The 25,839-nt window shown below is 36.6% G+C and overlaps 3 protein-coding genes and 1 long non-coding RNA gene across 4 annotated transcripts; 2 read left to right on the top strand and 2 right to left on the bottom strand.

Annotated features, from left to right (window-relative positions):
* Positions 1–49: 49 nt before the first annotated feature.
* LOC127951319 (uncharacterized) lies at positions 50–5,681 on the top strand. Its single transcript, XR_008152642.1, has 7 exons — positions 50–453; positions 1,521–1,657; positions 1,756–4,570; positions 4,905–4,927; positions 5,123–5,145; positions 5,321–5,359; positions 5,442–5,681. It is a non-coding gene; the product is annotated as an uncharacterized LOC127951319 (long non-coding RNA).
* sdr39u1 (short chain dehydrogenase/reductase family 39U, member 1) lies at positions 1,254–3,859 on the bottom strand. The gene is made up of 6 exons (XM_052549150.1): positions 3,706–3,859; positions 3,109–3,215; positions 2,758–2,840; positions 2,533–2,654; positions 2,158–2,310; positions 1,254–1,916 (listed from the first exon to the last, which is right to left on the bottom strand). The coding sequence occupies exons 1-6, from the start codon at positions 3,719–3,721 to the stop codon at positions 1,492–1,494; spliced, it is 906 nt and encodes a 301-aa protein (XP_052405110.1). The 5' UTR covers positions 3,722–3,859; the 3' UTR covers positions 1,254–1,491.
* A 133-nt stretch (positions 5,682–5,814) lies between the features above and the next one.
* Positions 5,815–9,673, bottom strand: LOC127951318 (leukotriene B4 receptor 1-like). Its single transcript, XM_052549151.1, has 5 exons — positions 9,440–9,673; positions 7,545–8,130; positions 6,691–6,888; positions 6,568–6,608; positions 5,815–6,479 (listed from the first exon to the last, which is right to left on the bottom strand). The coding sequence occupies exons 2-5, from the start codon at positions 8,097–8,099 to the stop codon at positions 6,254–6,256; spliced, it is 1,020 nt and encodes a 339-aa protein (XP_052405111.1). The 5' UTR covers positions 8,100–8,130; positions 9,440–9,673; the 3' UTR covers positions 5,815–6,253.
* A 2,754-nt stretch (positions 9,674–12,427) lies between these two features.
* On the top strand, positions 12,428–24,462 carry LOC127951311 (nuclear factor of activated T-cells, cytoplasmic 4). The gene is made up of 13 exons (XM_052549141.1): positions 12,428–13,070; positions 15,864–16,015; positions 17,560–18,066; positions 18,187–18,362; positions 19,526–19,688; positions 20,305–20,405; positions 20,489–20,590; positions 20,671–20,858; positions 21,346–21,486; positions 21,964–22,019; positions 22,129–22,255; positions 23,119–23,796; positions 24,127–24,462. The coding sequence occupies exons 1-13, from the start codon at positions 12,935–12,937 to the stop codon at positions 24,195–24,197; spliced, it is 2,598 nt and encodes an 865-aa protein (XP_052405101.1). The 5' UTR covers positions 12,428–12,934; the 3' UTR covers positions 24,198–24,462.
* The last annotated feature ends 1,377 nt before the right edge of the window (positions 24,463–25,839 follow it).

The raw sequence follows: 25,839 nt of genomic DNA, 5'->3' as shown, positions 1-25,839 counted from the left end.
TTATGTTAAATAGCTTTATTTTAAAATAAAGAGTATATCTGTCGCTGTCATTTATCTTGTTAAGAAAATTAGCGCAAAAGAGCGGAGGGAGAGTAGTCTGAATTGGGTTCTAGTATCATGTACTAGCTTACACATTGAACTCATTCGCCAGCCGCGAGTGTTTCCAAGTCAGCGGGGATCGCATCAGTTGAACCGCTGAAACTGCGCGGATATCAACGTCTCGTGCGAGAATTCCGCGCTATGACCCACGTTTCTGTGCGCTCGCTCATCTGTTCAGATGATGTCCTGTGAGGACAGCGATTGGCTCTTGTCTCAGACCTTCCCCGAGGTAATTGGACGAGTGACGAGCACTCTGCACGTGACCTCTACAGTAAGCTTCCTACCGCTCCGGTTAATGACGTAGACTGTGGATCCTTATGAAGCCTCGTAACTGAGCGACTCTTTACAATGACGGTGAGTCGGTGAGGTCGGTTTTATACACATTTTATAAACATTTCTAAAACGTACATAGATTTCAGGACAGCTTCGTTTCCCAGATAAGTGTTTGGTTTTTAATTAATTAGTGTTCCTCATTATTCTCAAGCCAAACGATAAGGATGGTGTTTATGTAAATTATTTCGCAGTGATTGGGTATTTTATGCATGAAGTATCATTGAATCTTTTTTCGAGCAAAAGTGGGCGTTTATCACCATGAGGGTGTTTTCAAACTGCTGGGTGTTTCTATGTGCAGGATTTTGAATAGTAACTTTCCGCTACCAATTCCATGTTTAACTTATGTGCTATATATAAACATGATTCATTTTGAGGTTTGCATTTTTTTTTTTTTTTTTGGTAATATTTCTATAGTTTTAAAGCAGTTCAGTAATGTGATATATCACATAAGAAGCTTACTGAGTATATCTAACATTAAACAGTTGGTGTAAGTGAATTGTGTCCATATATAGATTTTATCATGTGCTGATGTGCAAGCTTACTGAGTATATCTAACATTAAACAGTTGGTGTAAGTGAATTGTGTCCATAGTATATCTAACATTAAACAGTTGGTGTAAGTGAATTGTGTCCATATATAGATTTTATCATGTGCTGATGTGCATTTGTTCTAAAAGTAATGTTTGAAGAAAAATATATTAATGTTGCTTGTAGAGGATGACCCCATGGATCAGACTGATGAGCCAAATATAGCCACAAAAAATCATGAGACATAACATCTGCTGTGATTATATAATGATGGAATATACCACAGCTAGACAATAATTTTCATGTGAACATTTATTGTACACACAGACAAAAATGACTGATTCTTAAGGGGGACAGAAAAGGGGATGAAAACAATGTATATTTCTGAGTATCTACATTAAATCAAGCAAGTACAATCAAGCTTTATTTTTAAATGCTCAGTTTACATTTAAAATGATAAATTTCAAGAAATGTATTGCACTTGTCTTCTTAAAAAAAAAAACACAATCTCCTCAATTCTCTTGACTGATTACTAATATCCAACTATTTCTTTTAAAGCAGATGTAAGATCTGGGTATTGAAACTTAAAGCCAGACTCAAGAGTTTTCTTAGGTACCACTTTCTGGCCTTGTGTGAGGATGACAGCTCTTTCAGAACCAAGGAAGACATCCAAGAAAAAGCCAGGCACAGGGAAGATAGTAGGTCTTTTTAGAGTCCTGCCCAATTCCTTAGTGAATTCAAAATTGGTATTCAGTGCAGGTGCAACTCCATTTAATACATCTGGCTCTGTGGATAGCTCCTCTTTGGGCTCCAAAGCATGGGCGATGATGCTAGCAAGGTCTGACAGATGGATCCAAGGGAAGGGCTGTCGTCCTGAGCCAAGCGTCCCACCCAGGCCAAGCCAGAAGGGAATCAACATCTGTTTCATGGCTCCACCGTCACGCCCTAACACTGCACCTGAGGGTGAGTGGAAGAAAGTACATAATTACACTACTAAGGTTTGGCAGATTTATTTCTGTTTTTGATTCTCTTATGCTCACAAAGGCTGCATTTATTTGTCAAAAAATACAGTAAAAACAGTAAGATTAAAAACATTTTTTACTTTTTTTTTCTATTTTAACAAATTTTAAAATGTAATTTAATACATTTTGTTTCGTTACATTGCTAGCACTCTGGTGAGACATTTGTTCAGATTCACCTGGTCTGATGATCACTTGTCTTGTTTTCTTAGCACTGTTTTCAGGTAGCTGCCCTGCCGCCTCCCACTCTTTCACCAAACGAGACAGGAAGTCAAATGGTGTCCATTCGCTCTCCTCAGTGTACTGGGTTTGAAGACTAGGTTTATAACACGCTGAAGACAAAATCAGAGACAGCTGCATGTAAAGGCTGCCTTAGGAATTACATTATAATAATAACTGTAGACAGAAAACATTATTTTGTATAATTGACTTTTCTACATTAACTGATCAAATCAGTATAGAGGAGACAAGAACATGAATGGAGACAGATGTGTTTATTATTCATTATTTAAATACTATTATATCTAGCTTGCTATGAAACACCAGTTATTTACCTACTCCTGTAACAAGCACCCATGAATGCGGTGGAGTAGATGAAGCAGCAATAGCTTGGGCAAGAATTCTGGTCGTGTTTACTCGGCTCGAGACCAGATCTTTTTTGTAACTTTCATTCCACCTAGAGAAAACATTTAAATTATATTAACATAACCATATTAAAAATAAGAACTCATTATTTTGATGCAATTACTTATTTACATGTCTATAAACAAAATCCTTACCATCTTAAAGGATTCATAATACTTTCCCCTGCTAGATTCACAGCACCCTCACATGGCGGGAGGCCTCCTGACTCTACATCAGCCTGTTAGGACAGTTAAACCTCAGTCAAACTTTCCAAAATGCAACATTTACATTTAACTTTACAAATAAGGGGTATTTTAACATTACACATGAATGACCCCAGATCTGGGCATTATTATAAGTTACTTATTATTACAAGTCATTATTATTGTTTTAATACTGAATAACATTGTAATCAGGTTAATATCAAGGTATTACTTCGGCTTGAAATCAAAAGTAAAAGTAAAAGTCGACTTTAGTGCATATCTTAAATATAAGTTAAACCATACCCATGTTATTTTTCCTGGTCCAGGCTGCCTGGATATAAGTGTGATTTCATGACCTTTGCTTTTCAACAACCTTGTCAGCTCACGACCCACAAATCCTGATCCTCCGCCTGATGAGAGTGAAAAGGTGGGGAAAAAAGGTTGGGGGAAAGCAAAATTATCTTACTGCATTTACAGTATAGCAACTAGAATATGGAGTTTAGATTTCTTTTCCCATAATGTCCAGGAATTTGAATCAAATCATGACATTATTTTACGTAATGACATTTTTACATAATTATTGTGTTTTGCAACCATCCCGCGCACGTGTAGACGCGCATGCGCTGTTAAAGCACTTACGAAACATCACCTCAAGCAAAATTAAATTCTCGTTTATACTATAACCAACTGATAAATGAAGCCAGTCATGCAATAAGAACAAGATACCATGCGTTCAAAGAAACGGACAGGATATTTTAATACATTTACTACGTATTTGAATATAACAGAGCTATGTTTATATCACAACAGGCTGTAAGTGTTACACACTAGCACTCAAAATACGCTATTTTGTTACGCTAACACGCAGTGACAATGGGAAAATGAATATAAGTGTTATACCTATTACAACTCTCATTGTGCTTCTAAAGTACAGTCCGTTTATCCTGATAACTTGCAGAAATCCACTTCTTTTTCACCTCTCTGCCTTCGAAGGTTAAACCAATGAGAACGTCGTATGTTTACCGTGTGATCGACACAAACTGGACCGTAACCGCAGCCATGTTGATAAGGGCAGCAGGTTACCCTATCACAACTCTGAACTATCAGCATTATTGTACTTAAATGTTTACATGTACCAGTGCTATTACGTAGCAATTAGTAATATGATACTACAAATATGACATGGTAAATCATGTCCACTCTATAAACATGAACTTTTTGTAATATTTCTCTTTTTAAGACATCTAGTCAAATTAATTGGGCATACAATGACTATTAAATGCGTCATGCTAGATATGCTGACAATGAATACAATATAAGAATTAATCAAAACTTTTCCATACATAAGTCACATCAAATCTTACTGAATTTAATGAGTTCACTTTGATCCAGTTAATAATCATTTGTGGGGGTGGGGGTGCCGCAACCGGAAGCGCTTGTTTCCTGTAGAAACACGTGGTTGATTAGGAGATAAATACGACCTCTTGCCAGCGTAACGTCCTTTCTGCTGGCGACGGTCAGTGAAGGTGTAACATCTGTGTGTCTCTTATTAGTCGAAATTTTTGTAGTTTGAATGCTCTTGTTTATTTTTTTAGTACTTCGAAACTAATTTAGTTTCTTATGTATATCGGTTCAGCCTACATGTGTTGTAAATTGAAGCATTTAGCCTGCCTCCGTTTTTTTTTTTTTTACTGTAAAATATAAATAGTCAAAAGAGGTGTTTTCCCAATCATATCGATGTGACGGACCCATTGGATTGTACTCCGTAAGTTCATAATTGTTTTAATATTTAATAGAAATACTGAAAGCTTATGTGTGATTTAATTGAGAGAAGTTTTGTTGCTTGCCGAATTGGCAGGTGCATCTGCTTTGCTAACTACATCCAGATGCCTCGTGTTATTACTGTAGAGGTTTAGTCTGCATCGAGTCCGCCGCTGTTCAGCCCAGACATGATGATTTTTGCAGTCCGTGTTTCACCTGAATCTGATGATTACAAACCTACTGCACTGACTGGTTAAAGATGCGGCATGAAGCGATGAGTTTTTTTTTTGTTTCACTCAGAATTAATTTTAATATACAGCTCTTGTGTTTGTTTACAGGAACCCGCGTTTATGGACATGAGGTGAGTTCAAATCTCGCGTGCTTTGTGCAAACAAATGTTTCCCGCGTAGGTGATGAATTCCGTGTTATGTGATGGCCATTGATTATAAGCATGCCCCGATTAAAGTGTAAGGCGATGAAAACCAACCCCAGTTATGTGTAAACCTTCTAGACGTTCGGATTTTTTGTAACATGCGACGTTTGTTTACTTTTACAGGGACCCGCGTGTATGAATATGAGGTGAGTGCAAATCTGTCTTTTGCAAGCGAGTGTCTCTTGCTGAAGTGATGAGTTGCATGTGTCCGTGTTTCTGATAACCAGTGATTATTAACATGCTCTGATTGAAAAGATGCTCAGAGGAAAACGAACCCCAGTTTAGTATGTTCGTTCTAATTTCTTCACTAATATTCTACAGGTACCTTAGCGACTGAAAGCGGTTGAAGTGTTGAATAAGGTAGGCTGTCTTTTATTGTTGCCAAGTAAATTCAGACTGCGAAAGAAACACTTATTTAATGTTTTGTATTTTCCTTTTTTAGGCATTTGCTTCATGTGACCAGACTTCCTTCAAAGGATTTGAATGAATTCCACATCTTGGAATTTTTTTTTTAAAACCATTTTTACAATTATTTTGTAGAAAAGCTAGTATGTATATAATTGTAAGCTGTAGTATGTCTGCGTGCTTGCTATCCTTGGAACTCTGAAAAATGCCAGCAGTGTATATGCTGTCAGTGATTTAGTGATTTGAAACCACTACAATAAAAACCGATTTTAAAATATATGGCTAATTCATGGTGTGGAGTGTGTACAAGCAGTGAATTTTAAAGTCCACTATAAAAAGAGATCGGGCATTTCCTTTTGTGACTAATTTAGTGGCTTTATGCATAAATCATTTTTTGTTTTTCTAACAAGAAAAGCCCATAAAGGTTTGATTCCTGCATTAGGTTGTATATTCTAAAGTGAACTCTAAAATACCTGTGATCTTTTGCTACTGACTAATTCCAGTCCTGTAAATGTATACACTGGTGTGTTAAGTATTCATGCAATCTTTGTGTTAAATTACAAGAGGCAATGCAAAATTTTATATATACACAATGCAAGTATGGATTTATTCCAATGAATACGTCATAGCCATGCAATCAGCAGTTCGTAAACCTGGAAGGCTGATAAAAAAAATGAATGAAAGCTGCATATAGCTAATTTATAATGAAGTCAAATGAAATTTAAAAGCACCAGGTCTTTAGGCTGCTCTCTATCTAGATTAAATGTTTGACCTGTTGTGTGTTCCATATAGTATCAGTCAGTCAATAAAAGCTGATGCAGAAGTATCTTAATTCTTCAAGATTAATTTTTATGTGTCTGTGCTCCAGTGAGGTTTAGAGCCTGATGACCTCTGTTCTGATGGCTTCTCTGTGCCCTCCTGGACCGTGCCCTCAAAGAATCTGGTCATGAATGCCAGGCCATCAGTTTTGATATAGGAGCGTCCAGCAAATGCACAGAGAAAAGGATTAGCACAACTACTTATAAAAGCCAGAGCGAATGTAAAAACACTGCTGCTCTTCCAGATGGAATCCAGTCTGGGGATAGACAGAGAAGATGGTCACAATGGTTCTGTTGACATTTGGTGAAATATCTGTGCACCATGCTTTAAAATCTTAAACTCACTTCATTTTGAGCAATCCATCTGATGTAACAGCTGCTGCCACCTGATCAGAAGACAAATGGTAATTCATACATTTTGCCTAGGAAGATTTGGAAAGAAGAGAGATTGAAATAAAAATGACTTACTTGCACCATATTAACACAGTGGTAAGGAAGCCAAAAAATGCAGAACGTCACAATAATGGCTTGAATAAGGTTCTCTCTCCGTATCCTCTTGATCATAGTCCGTCTGAGGCGGCGAAGGATACACACATAACTGCTGACTATGATCACATATGGCACCAGGAAGCCCACCACTGTTTCAAATGTGTATTGAAACACTGCCTGTTCATAAAAGACCGTTATGTATAAATTAAGGAAATACGTTAGAGATAAGCAAAGTCAGCCATTCATTATCAGAAAATAATCAGTTTGTGTTATAGCAATAGCCTGTTATTGAATATTATAATACAGCAGGGATGTCCAGTCCTGGTCCTGGAGAACCACTGCCCTGCAGAATTTAGGCCAGGGTTTCAACTCTGCAGGACAGTGGCCCTCCAGGACTGAGTTTGGACACCCCTGTAGTACAGTAATATTAATACTGGAGTTCTCTGAAGCTGTTTTCAATATAATTAATAACTGAACACAAGTTGGTGCCAGTTGTGTTTATATTAGTGGATCTAAGCCTTTTTGTCTTAAAGGCTCCCAGCTGTCCAACACAATATTCAAAGTCTCCTTACATACACTATAATTATTACTATTATTATTATAAGTATATAATTAGGATATTTTTAATAAAAGAAACTGGGGCTGTCAGTATATGAATAACTAAGCGATAAAACTATATTCTTTAATTAAATAAAAATTATATGAATGAAAATAATAATTACATTTTGGAAATAGGAATTCAAAGCAAGTCTATATGAGAGATATGAAGTATAATGCTGAATAGTTTGATATAAAGTGTTTCTCTCAAGTATTAGTGGAACAAAGACACTCACATGCTTTGGATACTTGTGATGAGTTGTACACAAAATGCGTTCCTTATTGTAATTCTCTGTTCGTCTGAATATTAATTCAGGAAGTGCCAAAAGAGATACGACAATCCACAGGCCCCCGAGCACAAGTAATACTGTTCCTCTACGAGTGCAGGCAGTCAAGTATGTGGGCCACATCACTGCCACTAGTCTGTGTAGTCTCATCAGCGTAATGATCATAATAGAAGCATACATGTTTGTATTGCAGAAGTAAAAAAGCAGCTTGCACATGACCGTTCCAAATATCCAGTTCTGCTTGGCTAGGTATATTATAAAGAAAACAGTCAGACACATTAGACAACCGTTTGCACAAGCCAGGTTGAGGATGAGCAGGGTAGTGACGGAGCGTTTGCGGGCACGTGCCAGGATGCTCCAAATAATGAAGAGGTTGCCAGGAACACCCAGGAGGAAGACGATGCCAAGGATGAGGGCCCCAAAGGTAACAAAGATGTTGGTCTTCAAAATGGTGTAACTGTTTGTCATGCTCTCCACAGAGCTGGTCCCATTATCTGATTCCATTATCAGGAAGGCGTCAGAAAGGTGCACCTGCCTGGTGGAATCAGCAAGCAATGTTATTTGAAGCTGATGTAAACTGTTTTTAATTTCTTTAACCCTGAATGGATGAATGAATTGATGAATAAATCATTTAATTTAATTTATTTTTTTCGTTAGGGAAGTTGTCACCTGTTAATTTTGTTCATATACTGAATCAAAAACTGCTGTTGGATTAACCTTTCACCGAAAGTAAATAGGGAAAATAGGAGAAACTGAACTTTTACAAATATTTAAAAAGAAAGTTAAGCATGAAATATTTTCAAAGTATGGAAATGGAAACTGAAATAGTATTTTCTTGTAAAACATTCTCCAATAATATAACAACTTAAAATATATATGTATTTTTACAGTGAACTTTCCTTTTATAATATTTCCTGCAGAGGCAAATAAATTGTGAGCCAGTATCAAGGATGTGCTCTCTGCAATGTAAATATTTCAGTAACCAGTAATCTCCCATCAGTGGAAAAACGAAGAAAAAAAAAACATGCTACAACTTGCTGAGTGATTTTGAGCTCAACTACTAGGAATGCCACTGCTGCTATATCACTGATCACATCCTCACTTATCTGGAAAGAAACACATTTTACTTCCTATTTTATTAAGATTACTGGTCACACTTTATTTTATTATTAAGTCCAATTCTCGCCATTGCCAAACCATTAACTAGGACTTTTTCCTCAATTAACTCCTAAATTGCTGCTTATTAGTAAGGTAGGCTAGTTGTAAAGTTCAGGATTAGGGATGTAGAATATGGTCAATCAGAACTTGTGCTTTAAAAGTGCTAATAAACAGGCAATACGTTGATAATAGGCATGCTAATAAGCAACTAGTTAATAGTGAGAACTGGTTACTAAAGTTTTATCAGTTTATTTTATCATAGCAACTGTCAAGATTTAACATGAAATATTAAAGTAAAGTTAAAAGAATACAAATAAAGCATGGAATTGAAAGAAACAGATAAAGTACAGTAGTCAAAAACGGAACCTTGCAGGTTGTAGTGAATGAGTATTGTAATCAGTATGCAAAAAAAAAAAAATAAGATTGTCCAGTTTGCAATGCTGTCACAAAAGTCAGCCCTGATAACGCACAATGCAAATCTCAGAGCCTCAAAGATGAAAACTGGACACAATTGCATCAATAGAGAATGATCACAGAGAGTAGGAGATAGAAAAATAAGTGAAAAGACTGTCGTTTATTTCTGTAAGGATGGGTTTATTACAATTAAACAATTGGGAAATGATTAAAGAGACAAATAAAGGAACAAAAAAAAAAAAGAACAAAATCAAACTGTGTTTCTAACTCACCAGTACACTTGATTAGATCCGAATGGCTCAACTGTGTTGCCCCTGAAGTGACCAGATGGAGCTGGTTAGGTTGTGTGGTCTTCAAGTTGGTCTCTCTTTTTCTTTCCACTGCCTCAGATAAACTTTAAAATAGTTTCTTCAAAATTCCGTAAGTTCTTGTTTTTGTCTGTGATCTCACATAAAATCTAAATTTGATATACTATAACAATCAAGCACACTTATAAATATCCAGCTGCTTCTTTCTGTCACTAAACTATTAGATGTTCAGCTTTATTCCACCCCCATCCTTCCTTCTCCCTAATATTTCAACACACCAATTTCTCCATGTCTTTTTCCCTGTAACAAAATTACAAGGTTCTTTTTTTCTAACCTGCGGGCTACAGCATGCTAGAAGAATACGGGAAGGTGTGGGTGAGGGGTATGACACAGTTCCACACTTCTGCACACACCAATGTTTCTTCTACCTGCTCTTACCAACTTATCTGATAGATCTTTATCATAGAGTACTATACAACATTCTCTGTTTATGTATGGAATAGTTACAAATTCTAGCATCATTTACTGACCATCATGTTATATAATGACTTTCTATCTTTTGTGGAACACAGCAGGAGAAACTTTGAAGAATGTTTTTTTTTTCTGTATAATGAATAGGGATGGGTTCTATTAAGCTCCTAAATTAAAGAATAAAGCTATCATAAGACTGGTTCATACAACTCATCTTCATTAAGCCATATTTATTTGCAAGGTATTATTCTCTTGGTTCTCAGAAAAGTTTTAAATAGAAGGGCAGAGAAGGACACAAGAGTCAGATTCATCCAAGAAATTGTGCGCTATATGGTACTTTAGACACTATTTGTATTGGCATTATGGTTCCATCTATGTCATCGCTTTTAAAAGGTTCTTTAATTTATTAACTCTTTAACGATTGAAATATGAAACAATAGTCAGAAAAATGGTTTAAAAAATATGTTTTGCATATGTATTTTTTGTTAAATGTGATCATCACATCATTGCTCATATGAACATTAAGTGAAAAAAAGTTACTTTTTATTCAGAAGCCTCTATATTTCCTTAGTCTTAGTGAGATTATATTTAAATGCTTAGTTTTGTGTTTAAGGCTCTGTAGTTTTATTTGTGGGGGCTGAAATATTCAAATATGCAATACAATTATTACTGAGAGATAAAAATACATGTTCCTCAGAAGATGTCTCATATTTGATCCTCACATTTTAATATGACAAAATAAGGTAAATATAATGAAATATTTCTAACAGTAGAAAAAAAGTTCAGTAAAAAAAAAAAATCAGTAAAGATTTCACAGCAATAAGACATTTTTAGAATTATATTATTTTCTAAAAACGTATGAACTATCAGTCACACGATATGTGTTGTAGATTGTGTACCACAAGTTTTAATCATGATGCTAACTTAGAGGCTTTAAATGTATACACCAAATATGATGCAGTATAGGCTTTATAAGGTTAAAATGTTCTTCAAACTTTAAAAACTGTTCACTGAAAGCTTCTTTGGGGAACGCATAATAGTTCTTATATGGCACTCCTGTGAAAACTCTCTTTTAGAACCTTTGTTTTTTTTTTGTTTTACAGTATACAGTCAAAGGATGTCAGTGAATAGGGAATTATTTTCACACAAAAACTTATTGTGTGAGTCATGTCTATCAGTGTCCATTATTAAAAATATTACACATTCTAACCATGCTCCAAATGGGAACTACTGTTATATATGAGAACTTTCTCTTTCTGTGGGAGAGAGAGGGAGGAAAACTTAATGAGAAAATCCACTTCCTTATTTCTGACCTCTGGGTCGTTATTCAGTGACCTGTTTCCCATGAGTAACATAAGCTTCTCCAAACTCTCATGACTGGATTCACAAAAGTGCAGCTTAATCATTGCTTTGCATGAAGTTTATAACTCAGATTTGCATATATGTCACTGTGACGTGATTGGAAGCTGTGTGGGAACTAAACATACTAGCTATCTTTGTTGTCCACAGGATGGCAACATTATCTCATAAATGTGCTTTTTGGTCTAGTGTACATTAAGACAGCACAGATTTCTGCTAATGAGAATATTTTTATAACTTGATGAAATGTGCTGCCTCATAATCCCTGTGCTTAAGACCATGAGATCCAATTTCATATTCTTTATGTGTTCTGTTCTCTTCCAGAATTATGGCTATTCACATCACTAAATTAAATGGGAATGTAATTCCAGCACTGATGAATGCCAGCCGGATGCCTTTGTGAATCAACTTTATCGAGCAACAGATGACATGGAAAGCTCACTTGCATGCATCAAACACAAGGTGAGCTTTAAAAAAGACAAAAGTTAATTATTGTGAGAATTGTCAGAGAGCAGGAGAAAGAGGGAGAGAGAGAGCATGTTTATTTAAGTTTTTCATCTCCCGTCTCAGACAGAGTGCAGACTACAGAGGATAATGAGAAACAGATCTTACAGGGGGAGGGAAAGGAGGGAGAAAGAGTTGGGGAGAAGGAAGGGGAGGGACAAAGTAGGGGGAAAGTATGATGGGAAGAGAGAGAGAGAGAGAGAAGGAGGGAATGACTATCTGTCATTACAGCGTCACGGATGGATCAGCCTTCAGCATCAGTATCTTGTCTGAAACAAAAATAGCCACTGTGTTAAGCATGTGGAAAACGAATGAAATATGTTTTTCTCAGATCCTATTTGCCAGACAAGGCTTTCACTGGTGCCTGTCCAGGGAATTCTCTACTGGACAGAAAAGAAAGTTTCTGCTTTAAAAAATGTGTGTTGGAAAAGATTCTTGTAGGTATCACAAAGTTATAGACCTACTTCACTTTAAAATATGTAGTTGTGCTCTCTGGCCAATCAACACACTTTGTAGCAAAAGCGAGCATCCAAAGCTAAGAAAGAGGGGGTCTGTTGATTGACAGGTCAGACAGCCAATAGGGAAAGAGTAACGGTACTGAAGAACCCGCCCAAAGGCAATTAAGGGTGAAGAACGAAAACGAACTTGATGTAACTTTTTTTGTTCTATGGCGGTGGAGGAGTTTATGGCATGAATGCAATTTCAACGGATATTTGATAATGAACGTGGACGTGTGTGGGACCTGAGGCTGTGAACATGGCTGGTTCTGAACGATGGAAGTTCGTGAGATGAAGTTATAATAACCGACTGTCACGGAAATCGCAAGCGAATCTACTGGGAAGAAAAAAAGTCCAAGAAAGAGATGAGCAGCTGATAAACTGCAAGTGCGATGCGGAGATGAGAAAATGATCCATGGAACCGTGATACTTAAGCTTGAGGGTAACTTTTAATTCTAAAGTGTAGTAAAAGGAAGGCGCACGAAGGAGAAAGCGGATCGTGCAAAGTGACATTCTGGAAAAGCTGTATGACTCCCATGAGTTTGAAACAGAGCCGACACTGAGAAGTGAGAGAGGGTCAGTGATACATCTGTAGCCAGTCTCGGTCGTGGTTTTCTCGGAGCGAGAGATGGGGGCCGCTCCGGGCTCGGGATGGGAGGAGGGAGAGTTCGAGTTCAAGCTCGTGTTCGAGGAGGATCCGCCGCGCCAGAGCCGCTGCGGCCCAGAAGACACCGACGGCGGCCAGACGCACCGTGAGCCAGCCGGTATGAGCGCTCCGAGGAAAGATGGGGAAAAGTGGCGAATCCCATACTGGGATGGCGATCTAGGTCTTAAAAACCGCTAAGCGTAACAAATAAATGATCACTGTTGTCCCCTGGAGCAGTCGGTTTGCTTTAGGGAACTGTATTCATAAAAAGTAGCCTTGGATAAATAATTTGCTTTTCATTAATTATATCAGAATCCTACAGAATATGCAGATTATAAATAAATATAAATATATTTTATAAATTTATACAAGTTATAAATTGGTCAACGACGTTTTTTCATGCGATACAGACAAAAAGCCACTTTTCAGTTTCTGAATTAAAAGTCATTTTTTAAATATATTTGTGAAGATTTTTTAAGCTGGAATATTTTGGATCATTATTATTATTTCGTTTAAAGTGTGCAATTAATAAATTTTGCTTTAAAATATTATTAACAAAAAAAACTTATCTCGGAAATAATCAAATGAGGCCATTTTGTTGTCACGTGACTAAAAAAATATAAACAGAAAGGACATTCATGGGGTGTCTAGGTTATTACGTTAATTTAAAAATTACAAATTTTTACATTTAATAATAAGGAATGATTATTCAACTCTATATTAATGTTTGTTTGGCTGGTTTTTTACATTGACAAATATGTTTGAATTATTATTAAAGCAATAAGTTGTGGACACTAGTTTATTTATGGTGGAAAGAAAATATTTGAGTATTATTGGCATGATTATACTTACACCATTTGGTATTTTTGTAGTTAAGATTTTTGTAGAAATTATACAAAAAGGATATATATGTAAGCGATATAAATTCAAAGAAGTTGATCTTGTTTTTTGAGCTTGCTTTTTGAAGGATTTCATCTTTTATCTCATCTTGGACATCCTTCTTATATCTTTATTTGTGCATGTTTTAGGAGAATTTGAATGTCTTTACTTTGAATGTCTAAAAGAGGCACAATTTTTAATGTCTCTAAGGAATGCTTACATGTTCATGTAGTCTGACTCACTGCCCATGTAACTAAGTTTTATCCGCAGAAGTGTGCGTGTGTTTATGGGTAAGTGTGGAGCACAGCGCAATGTGTTTTTAATCAGCTGTGCGTGTGAGCAGAGTTAACAGCTGCCATCTGGACCTGGACCCTCAATCTCTGTTTACTGAGCATGCATTTGGATACCTCCCTCAAATATTCCCTCCTTTCCTCTGCCCTGTTTCCCCTCCTGGCACACATTCTGTTGTACACCCACCCTCCACCTTCTTGCTGGTGTGAAGTTGTAGACACATGCACTTCAGCTTTCTGTCCACACTGCATCACTTTGCCGCACTTTGCTTTACCACAAGTGCTTTCTTCAGATGTTAACTATGTTCATAAGTGTTGCCATACTTAATTATTTACTTACTTACTTGTGCCCGTTATCATATCAACTCATTTGGGAATTAGAACTTGATGTGAAGGTCCTGAACTACGTTAGAATTGCCCTTCAAACATATACCATGGTATTTACCACGTGACTGCAAACGTGGGCCTTTTACAATGAAACATTGATTTTAAAACAGATTTAATAATATCTGTAACATTCTATCAGCTAAATATTATAAGTTACTGTAAGAAATGTATTAACTCATTTAAACTTCAACAGTTAATTCAATTAAATGCCATAATTCATTCAAATAAATTTAATCTTACTGCACTACTTAATATATCTGTCTGCTCTGTCTTTTTAAAGCAAGCAGATTGCTACATCTAACAAGTTGTAACTGACAAAAATAACCATAATTTTTATTGTTCCGGTCAAATATTGCAGCGCAAATATTATTAACATCTTTGATATGTGAATGCTGGAAATGACCATGTATAAACGAAATAATCAACGGCTAGCTGTGCATTAAAGGATTTGAATGCACTTCGCGAGCTTCTTCGCCTCCACATCATGCATTCAAATTGTTTAATGAACAGCTAGCCATTGATTATCCCTTACGTATTAATTAAATTAATAAATAACAAATTTAATTATGTGTCATGAATATATGTTGGGTTAAAATAATAGTGTAATTAAAATAATAATTAGTGCTGTCAAATGATTTATCGCACCCAAAATAAAAGTTTTTGTTTACATAATATATGTGTGTGTTATTCGTGTATATTTATTATGTATATATAAATACACACACATACATTATATATTTTTTACATGTATTTACGTGTCTGTATTTATATTAATCTAATTTATATTATAAATAAATGTAATGAATATATCTTTTCAAAACTTTTATTTTGGATGCAATTAATCATTTGACAGCACTAATTATAATATTCATAATTATGTTTTTCATTAAAATGTGCATATTTGGTTTTAGAGCATCCTCATGAAAAAAGGTTAATAAAATAATAAAAAAAATTAAATAAAGTTACTGGCTTTTTGTTCATGTGTTTAGAGTTACCCCAGGTTTTTTGTAGAAACATTAACTAAAGAAATTAGGATTTTTGTGGAAACTTTCATTGCCATGCTAATGTTTTGGTGGCACATTGTAGGTCTGAGGATTGCGATTTTTAGAAATCACCCCACTTGGAAAACCATGTGAATGTTTTCTGAGGTAAACAAGTCTGTGTGTATTTGTGGAAATAATAAATGACGTCTCCACAAAGGCTTCCCTGTATTTGTTATGATTTTCCAATGAGACGCCTCGTGTCTCATGTTCCAGCAATTATTTATCCCACATGCATATGCTTAGAGCTCGGAAAGCTTGTGAAATGCCATGAACAGTAATTTTTTTTTTTCTTGTGTTTTTTTATTGTCACAGATTCCCACTTGACTTCCGCACAAGCTGGCCAACCTGTGGGTATCCCACCATCAGCCGGTCGCAGGGCTGGGATGCATTCCCCACCCCCCAGACGGGCCTTCATCAGGGAGTTCAGTGGAACGTATGAGAGTCTGCCAGCAAGATCGATACAGGTGGGAGGCACATTTGCCTAATGTGTAGATTTCTAGAACATCCTGATACAAAGATCATGTTACACATTGTTATTCATTCTGGTGAAATACTGTTTTTATTTATTTTTTGACACTTTGTGCACATTGTTTTGAGAAAATGATTTGTAATTTGTATAAAGTGAATGAGAACGTTCAATCTGTTTAGGACAATTATAACGTGTTCAGATCAATGTGTAACCTGAGTTTGGAGAAATGTGTCAAATCAATAGAGAAAAACCGTAAATTCAGAGGTCTGGTTTTAATTTCAGGAGTTCGTTTTTGTTGCCCAGTAATGTTTATTGTTAACACAATCGGTTGCCATGAGCTGTTGTGCATATTTTGTTTTGGCACATAAGGGCTGCAAATAAATGTTAGAGTTCAATTAAATTTAAGTATCGTTTAGCATTTAAAGTCAACCAAAATCAAACCAAAAGTGAGCATATTTATTTAATACGTGTTTTTGGTCATATAATGCATCATTCATCTGTAAACTATTTCAAATAAAAACGTGATTGTCTTTGTAATATCATTGTGAATGTTGAGATCAAGTGCTTTCTCTTTGAATGTCTCGTTTCACTCAAAGATACAGAAGTAAACAGGGTCTCGAATAGTGTGTGGAATCATTAAAAAATATGACTTTCTATGGAAAAAGTATTTGGAAAAAAGAAATGCAAGCCTATCGCCAAGTGATATGAAAAGTTACAATTATGAATGTTTTATTTATTAAAATAATGAGTGCATTTAAAACAGCTATTGCAAAGGATGTGTGACTTTTTTTTTATTAATGTTCACGCTTAAGAGACAGCATAAATGCAATCCCATAATCACGAATATTTGTAAATAAAATAAAAAATGTCATAATGGCATGTGAGAGAGTATATAATCGTTCTATATAAACTTGCGCTTCTGAGAAGAAAAGTCTGATTTTTAACTAATATTACACTACAGACTGTCAAATGAGCAGTATTGTTCCAAAACCAAAACTTTTAAAAATAATTCTCATTAAAATAATTCACATTCATTTAAATAAAGATAAAATAAAAAATAAAAACATTAGAGGAAGAACCTAAACTTAAAAAAAAGGATAAATAAAAAATATGTTCTAATTTTATAGAAAAATTAAAACTAATGAAAATGTAAAAAGCATATAAAAGAATGATTAATACTTAAGCTAAAATCAGGATTAAAAATAAAATGTAATTCTAAATATCAACAGATTCTATAATAGTAGATGAATAAATAACACCACATATGAATCACCAGTCAGTAGTTATAAGATTTGTTTGATTCAGTAAAAAAACTGACCAACTAGATGACAAGAGTTTCGTTCAGTTGTCAGACTACAATGACTTTGCTGTATGTTTCTGATTCACTACAAAGAACTGTCTGACAAGAATCTTTCATTCATAAAACACTGCTGTGTGTTTCATTCATGCTGCAGTGCTGCTGTAATAGTTCAATGATATCACAATTATTTTATTTTTTTGCCCACAGTGATATCACTCCCTCTTCTTTTTCTGCTCTAGGTATCAGAGTCTAGAGTGCTTGAGTGCCCCAGCATCCAGATCACCACTATCTCACCTGAAGATGACTCCGGTCCAGCGGGGGGAAGTTACTGGGATGGCGGGGGTGGCTGGGACAGGGAGCGCCTATATCTGCCCCTGCTGGAATCTTACCGTGACGTCATGACAGGGGCAGGTTCCCTCAGTCCCAGTCCCAGTCCTGCTTCTAGTTCCTCATCCCGTGGATGGCTGAGTCCAGCTTCGAGCTGTGATTCTCTCCTGGTGGAGGAGGATGAGCTCAACGAAGCTGCTGCCCACTTCTGCCTATCGCCCTCCTCACGCCCCACGTCTCCGGGGGGCAAAAAGCGCAGGAACTCCCCACTGGCCTCCCCCAGCACCTCTCGCAGAAGCAGCTACTCCGAGGATGTCTCCTCCCTCTCCGACACGGGAGAAACCTCGACTCATTCTCAGGCTCCAGCAAGCTGCGAGCTCAACATCCCACAGAAGACCAGGAAGACCTCTCTGGAACAGGTGATCGTTTTGAAATATGGTTGTTAAACTTACTTATGGTCCATTCTTGGTAATCAAATGAATTCATTCATATTCTGTCATATGACCATCTTGGTGTGTTTATGGGTATGCACTATCCAGATGTCATCAAGAGACATCGAACCAGAGCTGACCCCCATTCAGACCTCTCCCTGCCCCCTCCCAGAGGTTGCTCAGCTGAGAAGGGAGCCCCCAACAATAGGGATGGACTACCTGTCTGTGCCTCCTGCTCTGGGCTGGGGCAGAACCAGGGCCAGCGCTCACAGTCCTCTCTTTAGGTTTGCACACAACTTCTTATTTCTAGGGCCGCATGCAATGCAATTTTTGCCATGAAGTGTAGCAATAGCATATTTAGAAACAATTTAGAAATAGTACATTTCAGAAATTCAGGAAGCTTATAGGTGCTGGAACCTTCTGTAAAGTGTTTTTTAAGTAAAACACAATACTGTCAATTACATTCAGAACATTGGAAACACTGACTATTAGAAAACATCTCTCTGTTGCTTCAGAGGCCATAACATACTAAGTCCAACTCTCAATAACCTTGGCCAAAACAATAAAGAGTTCAACATAAACTGTTGCACCAACAAAATAATACATAGTTCAACAAAGTGTAAAGTCCACGCTAGCTGCTATATGTTTTGCGTTGAGGTGATACTTGAGGCTCGATGTGCTGCGCCTGTGGTGATATGCGAACGCTAGTTGGTGCTTCAGTATAATCGGTCCCGCCGAAACTCATCCAGTGAGAAACGTTCCGCAGTGCAAAAATAAGTTATTAAAAATGCGGGAATTTTTTTTTCTGTAATTAATTAATCTTAGTTAACGGGTTATTTTTTGTGTAATTAATTAATCTCAATTAACGCGTTAAAGTCCCGGACCTACTTATTTCATAATGTGAATTATGCACTGAATAATGCCTAACAATTAAAACAGCAGGAATTCAAAAGACTTTAATATTTCAAGATCAGTATGATACACACTCATTACACTTTTAATTTAATTAATTAAAAAAAATAAAATCTATTAAAATGTATTTAAACTTTAAATACATGTATGCTTTGCAATGTATTATATGTCTCTGTGTGTGTGTGTGTGTGTGTGTGTGTGTGTATATATATATATATATATATATATATATATATATATATAATGAAATAAATTATTTCATAAGACTGTCAAAAGTTTTCTTATTTTTTTAATTTTTACAGAAAATCAATTTTTTTATTTCCAAGATGATATTTTCTGAATTAAACATGCAGTTTTCTGAGTTCATGTGATGAAAAATGTAGCATACTACAGTTTGAAACACTAATAATGGAATGAAGCATGCCGTTATTTGGTCACTAAACTATTTTAGCTTTAGATTCTGATTTAAATCAGATTCATGTAGATCTTTGACTTTTAACCTCACATTGTCTCTGCTTCCTTAATCCTGCTCCAGATCTAATGCACTGCCGCCACTTGACTGGCCGCTGCCTTCACAGTTTGACCAGTATGAATTGCGCATAGAGGTACAGCCCAGACCACACCATCGCGCACATTATGAAACTGAAGGCAGTCGAGGAGCAGTAAAGGCATCACCTGGAGGCCATCCAGTAGTGAAGGTGACGCTCATAAACAAAAATAATTTAATTGTAAAACAAACAATAAATGAAAAACAAATATGTTCAATAAATGAATCAGTACAAAAGGCATGATCTCTGTGGACTTTCACATACCATATTTTTCAGATGTATTTTTCGCACCTGAGTATAAGTCACAATAGTCCAAAAATACATCATGATGAGGAAAAAAACATATATGAGTCGCACTGGACTGTAAGTCGCATTTATTTAGAACCAAGAACCAAGAGAAATCATTACCGTCTACAGCCGCGAGAGGGCGCTCTATGTCTTCAGTGTAGACTACAGGAGCACCGAACAGTATAGAGCGCCATCTCGTGGCTGGAGACGGTAATGTTTTCTCTTGGTTCATGTCTCTTAGTTAATTTCTCTTGGTTCATGTCAAATTAATTTTGATAAATAAGTCGCACCTGACTATAAGTCGCAGGACCAGCCAAACTATGAAAAAAAGTGTGACTTATAGTCCGGAAAATACGGTATTTGGAAACAGCCACTGTTTAAAGAAGAGAAATGAGAAAACACTGAAATTACTTTCAGTAAAATAATTTCTTTAATTGAATTGATGTTCATTTTTTGCTCTTTTCTCTCTGTTGTCCAGCTGGTGGGTTACACTGAAAGGCAGCCGCTCTCCTTACAGGTGTTTGTAGGAACTGCTGATGACAGATCAATACGTCCTCATCCTTTCTATCAAATACACAGGTGAAACTCTTGCATGACTTTTCAAAATATTAAACAAAAGTTCGATCCGTGGCTTCACATGAGAAATACTTCTCTCCACACAGAGTAACAGGGAAGATGGTAGGCACAGCTAGTCAGGAGAGCATCCAGGCCGGCACTAAACTCCTGGACATCCCCCTCAACCCAGAGAACAGCATGACTGCCCTGTAAGACTCCTGAGCCCTGATTGTTTGTCGTAGACACCTCAGTAAGTGATCATACGTGTATTCCCTCCTTTCCTTCTCAGCATTGACTGTGCAGGTATTCTAAAGCTGAGGAACTCTGACATTGAACTCCGGAAAGGAGAGACAGATGTAGGGAGAAAGAACACTCGAGTGCGTTTGGTGTTCCGCACACACCTTCCTCTGTCTCCATCCATCGTCCCCCCAGGACGAGTCTTAGCCCTGCAGGTGGCCTCTTTACCCATTGAATGCTGTAAGTGGCAAATCACAATTATGCCTGCTTAACTACAGCTCCTATGTATACCGTATTTTTCGGACTATAAGTCGTACCTAAGTATAAGTCGCATCAGTCCAAATATGTCATGACGAGGAAAAAAACATATATAAGTCGCACTGGACTATAAGTTGCATTTATTTAGAACCAAGAACCAAGACAAATCATTACCGTCTGCAGCCGCAAGAGGGCGCTCTGTTTTCAGTGCAGACTACAGGAGCACAGAGCAGCATAGAGCGCCCTCTCGCGGCTGGAGACGGTAATGTTTTCTCTTGGTTCATTTCTCTCTGTTCATGTCAAATTAATTTTGATAAAAAAGTCGCTCCTGACTATAAGTCGCAGGACCAGCCAAACTATGAAAAAAAGTGCGACTTATAGTCCTGAAAGGTAATCTGACTTGTTTTCGTGTTTTATACTGTACACTTGTGACCGACACTCAAATTTAAGCTTAAATTTCTGCCTGCAGCACAGCGCTCTGCACAGGAGCTTCCTGTAGTGGAGTCTATCAGTCTTACTTCCTGTTCAACAGAGGGAGGCGAGGAACTACTTCTAGGTGGGACCAACTTTCTACCCAGCTCCAGAGTTTTCTTTATGAAGAGAGGATCAGGTATTGTAGTAGGCCTACATTCACGCACAATACCATAAAAGCTGGTGAACCTTTTACTCCTCGAGGAGTCAAGGAGAAGTAGTGCAACTGTTTTCAACCTTGATAATATTAAGAAATGTTTCTTGAGTACCAAAGAGCACTATTAGAATAATTTCTGAAGGATCATGGGACACTGAGGACTGGAGTAATGGCTAGAGTATATTCACCTTTACCATCAGAGGAAGAAATGACTGTACATTTTAAAATATATTAAAATGGAAAAGTTATTTCAAGAAATGTAATAATATTTCACAGTATTAAAGTTTTTTTGTGTGTATTAACTGTATTTTTTTTTATGCAGCCTTGGTGAGCAATAAGAAACTTCTTTCAAATACATAAAAACATTTTTTTTTTTTTTTATTTAACGCAAAGGAAGGAACTGACATTAAATCACAGAAACAGTTTCGTATGTTTTATTTATTGCTTATTTTTTTCTAGATGGCAAAGTCCAGTGGGAGGAGGAGGCACATGTGGACAGGGACAAAAGCAATGATGTAAATCAACCATAAACCGTATCTCTGAAAATGTTCACTGTTATCATTTACACTGTGTCTAACTTGAAGATAAAGGAACTAATTATGTTTGTATTTTCTTATGGGGCAGAATCTGCTGTGTGTACGAGTGCCAGCCTATAATGATCTTTCACTGAACCACCCAGTGTCTGTCTGTCTGTACGTGTCCAATGGGAAGAGGAAGAGGAGCAGCACGCACTGCTTTAAATATCTGCCCAGTGAGTGTTACACAGACATGTGAGAGAATCCCTCTGCACATGGTATTTATCTGTGCTGTTGACCAGAAATGCAAAATATGTCTTTTGCATGTTGTGTGTAATAAAGAACAGATTCTCTTTCATAATTTAAAGGTACTTTCCGCCCAAGCATCAGTTGCTTCTTCGATCTCCAATAAAATGTTCCAAATAGCATCACAAAAGAGTAGTTATTTATTATTATTATATTGTTATTGTTGTTATTATTATACTTTTAATGAATTATTTTTATTCTTTAAGGATGCATTAAATTGATCAAAAGTGAAAGTAAAGATGTATAATGCTACACAAGATTTCTATTTCAAATAAATGCACTTCCTATTCATCAAAGAATCCAGGAAAAATGCATTCGTTTCTACAAAAATATTAAATAGCACAACTGTTTTCAACATTGATAATAATAAGAAATGTTCCTTGAGCACCGAAGCATCATAATAGAACAATTTAAATCACACTGAAGACATTATTAAAATGTCTATTAAAATAAAAGCAGTTCTTTTAAATTGTAATAATATTTTACAATATTATGGTAGTTTTTACTCAATTTATTTACTAAAATAAATGCAGCCCTGATGTGCGTAAAAGATTATTTTAAATGTATTTAAAAATCTTACAGATCACAGACATAGGTAGTGCAATAATTATAAAATAATTGTTTAATTTGACAAATAATTATATATAAAACTATTAATTAAAATAATTAAGAATTTTATATTACGTAATATATCCGGTCACATTTCATATTAAATATATACAATATGTATTAATAATTATTTTTATCTCATGGTACATCTGTGATGTTAAGTCATACATTTTACATTTTCTAGTCATGTTTAAAGAAGAAGATCCGCTGCTGTCCCGGCCCTCCATCTTGCCCCTGGAAGGGGTGACGCTTTGCCCCATGGGGAGTGGCAGCACTGTCGACATGAGGTCAGACCTATCCGCAGATGACAGAAGCATGTCTTTCCATGACATGTACTCTTACTCCTCACATGGCTACCAGGAGGACTACTGCCGCAAACCGGAGGGCCCCGAGGATGGTGGAGGTCGAGGTGCCCTGACCGAAAGGCATCCCAGCTTTGAGAGCCTGGAGCTAGGCTTCACAGAGCTTCTTCCTCCCATGTACCCAAGAGCCTCACAACCTCTTTCCTCCTCCCCGTCTCCCTCTCCGTGGCTTGACTCTCCCTATCTTTCCTCCTCACCTTCCCCTTCACACTCTTGCTCTCTGAGCCCATTCCCTGCGAGCAGTCCCATCTCCACCTCGCCCCTTCCTCCACTCTCTCACTCCCCATACCCACACTGCCCTTGCCCCCAAGAGATGTGCTCCTCACCTCCGTCGAACACAAGCCACTATCAGGACCTGTACCCACCTCCATACGGCCAGTATGAGAGTTGGGAGCACCAGATGCATCCCTCTGAGAGAGACACAGGCCCTGGTCTGAAGCTGGAGGGACCCCCGGACTTCTCGGGCCCTACACCCATGCAGCATATCACACTAGAGGAAGGTGGGTATGATTGACTGTATATGTCATGCACCAACATTAAAATTCTGAAATGATAAGCCAATAATTATTTTCATGTTATGGCTGATAACCTATAAATTGCATTATTGTTTGTCTAAAAATAATAATAATAAACTAAAATCTGTTCTAAATTTAAGTTTTTTTTTTCAATATAAAATTATATATATATATTATATATATATATATATATCATATTATTTGCTAAGGAATTTTGTGTTGATTTTTGTGCGTGAACGATTCCTTTTAATTAGAGCCTTACTGATCTGTATCAATCAATTAAATTATCTCTACCATGATTTCTCATTCCCACAGTGACTGAATTCATTGGAGAGGATATAAGATCCTTTCAGATGGGGTCACACATGGATAGTCGACCTGGATGACAACATCCTCTCAGTAATAGTCCAGTCATAATCAGTGTTTAGTCAATGTCCTATCAACATTTTATGTATAATTTTTATCTGAATGATGGTATATTGCTAAAATATGGCAATAATAATAATAAAGACTGTGCTCCTTAAATGGTCAATCTGTGGTAAAACAGAAAGCAGGCGTTCAGTTGTATGTAACTGTTCCTACTTCCTGACTGCGTTTTTGAATGAAACTAATGTTTTTAATCTGTATGCAAAATAAATTATCATTATATTATTTCTGTTTTGATCCACTAATAAGTGCATTTATGGGGGTAATTGGTCATTTAATGAACAGGTAATATAATCTCAAACTGCATGCTCTTCCTCATTCCCTCTTTTATCTGAGAAACTGACTTTCATTTTTGACTTCTGTTTGTGGGATCACTTAACATGTCCTTTGTACACAGTGTCTAAGTAGTTTAAATGTGACTTCGCCCCTGCTCCCACGCAGGAAATATTTCAGCCCTTTCAGACATCCATTTGTAAATGCAGAATCTAACAAAGTTTTAGAATTAAATGCAGGTTATTATAACAGAGTGAACCCAGAAAACAACGTTGATGTGTTGTGAGTGACCAGATTAGTAGTTGGTTGACAAGTGTGAAGGAAGTGGTAAACTTGCCTATTTGGACGACATGAGGATCTCTGCCCTACTGGAAAGTGTGTTTTCACTTTATTGTTTTTAATACATAAAGGACGAACAACAATACTTTTGACAATACAATTGTTGCTTATTCCATTCCAACAATAAAAAAGCAGGCTATACTGTTCATCACCTCGATACAGTGAATGAAGGTAAGTACGAGATACTCGATTAGCCTAATCATGAAACATTATTTACAAGCATTTTAAAGCTAAACATACATTCCATTGCCATGTACAATGGTATTTTGTGTGTCTTCTCATAAAGTCTTGTAAAATACATTTAGTCCCATGACATCTTATTACGCCATTCAGATGCTTAACAGTGGCCAAGTTTTCTCTGAATGTTTCAGTAATGGGTGAGAGGGTAAGTCAGGAACATTTCATTTACCGAAGCTTGTAAAGCGTTCAGACATGGCAGTAGTGCGTTCAAATGAGAGCTGGACGAAGTGAGCTTTATTTAGATAAACAAAAGATTTTGCAAAAATATAAGGCGGCATTCAATGGAACCTGACCTTTAAAAAAAAATCTGGATTTAATAACCCCAAATTGTAGTTGACAAGCAAATAGTTTAATCTCAGTTGTAAATCAGTATAATTAATCTGAATCACCTCAGTAACTATGTGAAAATATGTCTTGTGGGAATGTTGTGTTGTTTCCAAAATAAGCAGGACTGCTTCTTGGTGCACTGCCAAATAGCGTATTTTCAGCTGAACTGGTGCTGGTAGTGTAACATGGTCTGAAACCACATTAGTGCAGTTATAACCCGGATCTGTTCCTCAAAGATAGTCTCTCATGGTTATCCCAGACATCATTCATTCAGTCTATCAGTGCCCTCTCTTATGAGCTTAGATAAACTAGTACATTATATTATTATTATTTTTTTTTAACTGTTCAATCACAAATAACAAATAAGCTTGGTTTTAACTCTTTTAGCCACCAGAGGTCGCTCTTTCATTTATTTTGTCCTCG

This window comes from Carassius gibelio, chromosome B2 (assembly GCF_023724105.1).
Source record: "Carassius gibelio isolate Cgi1373 ecotype wild population from Czech Republic chromosome B2, carGib1.2-hapl.c, whole genome shotgun sequence".
Taxonomy (NCBI): Eukaryota; Metazoa; Chordata; class Actinopteri; order Cypriniformes; family Cyprinidae; genus Carassius; species Carassius gibelio.
Note: the sequence above shows the minus strand (reverse complement) of the source record. Positions and strands in the feature narration are given on the sequence as shown.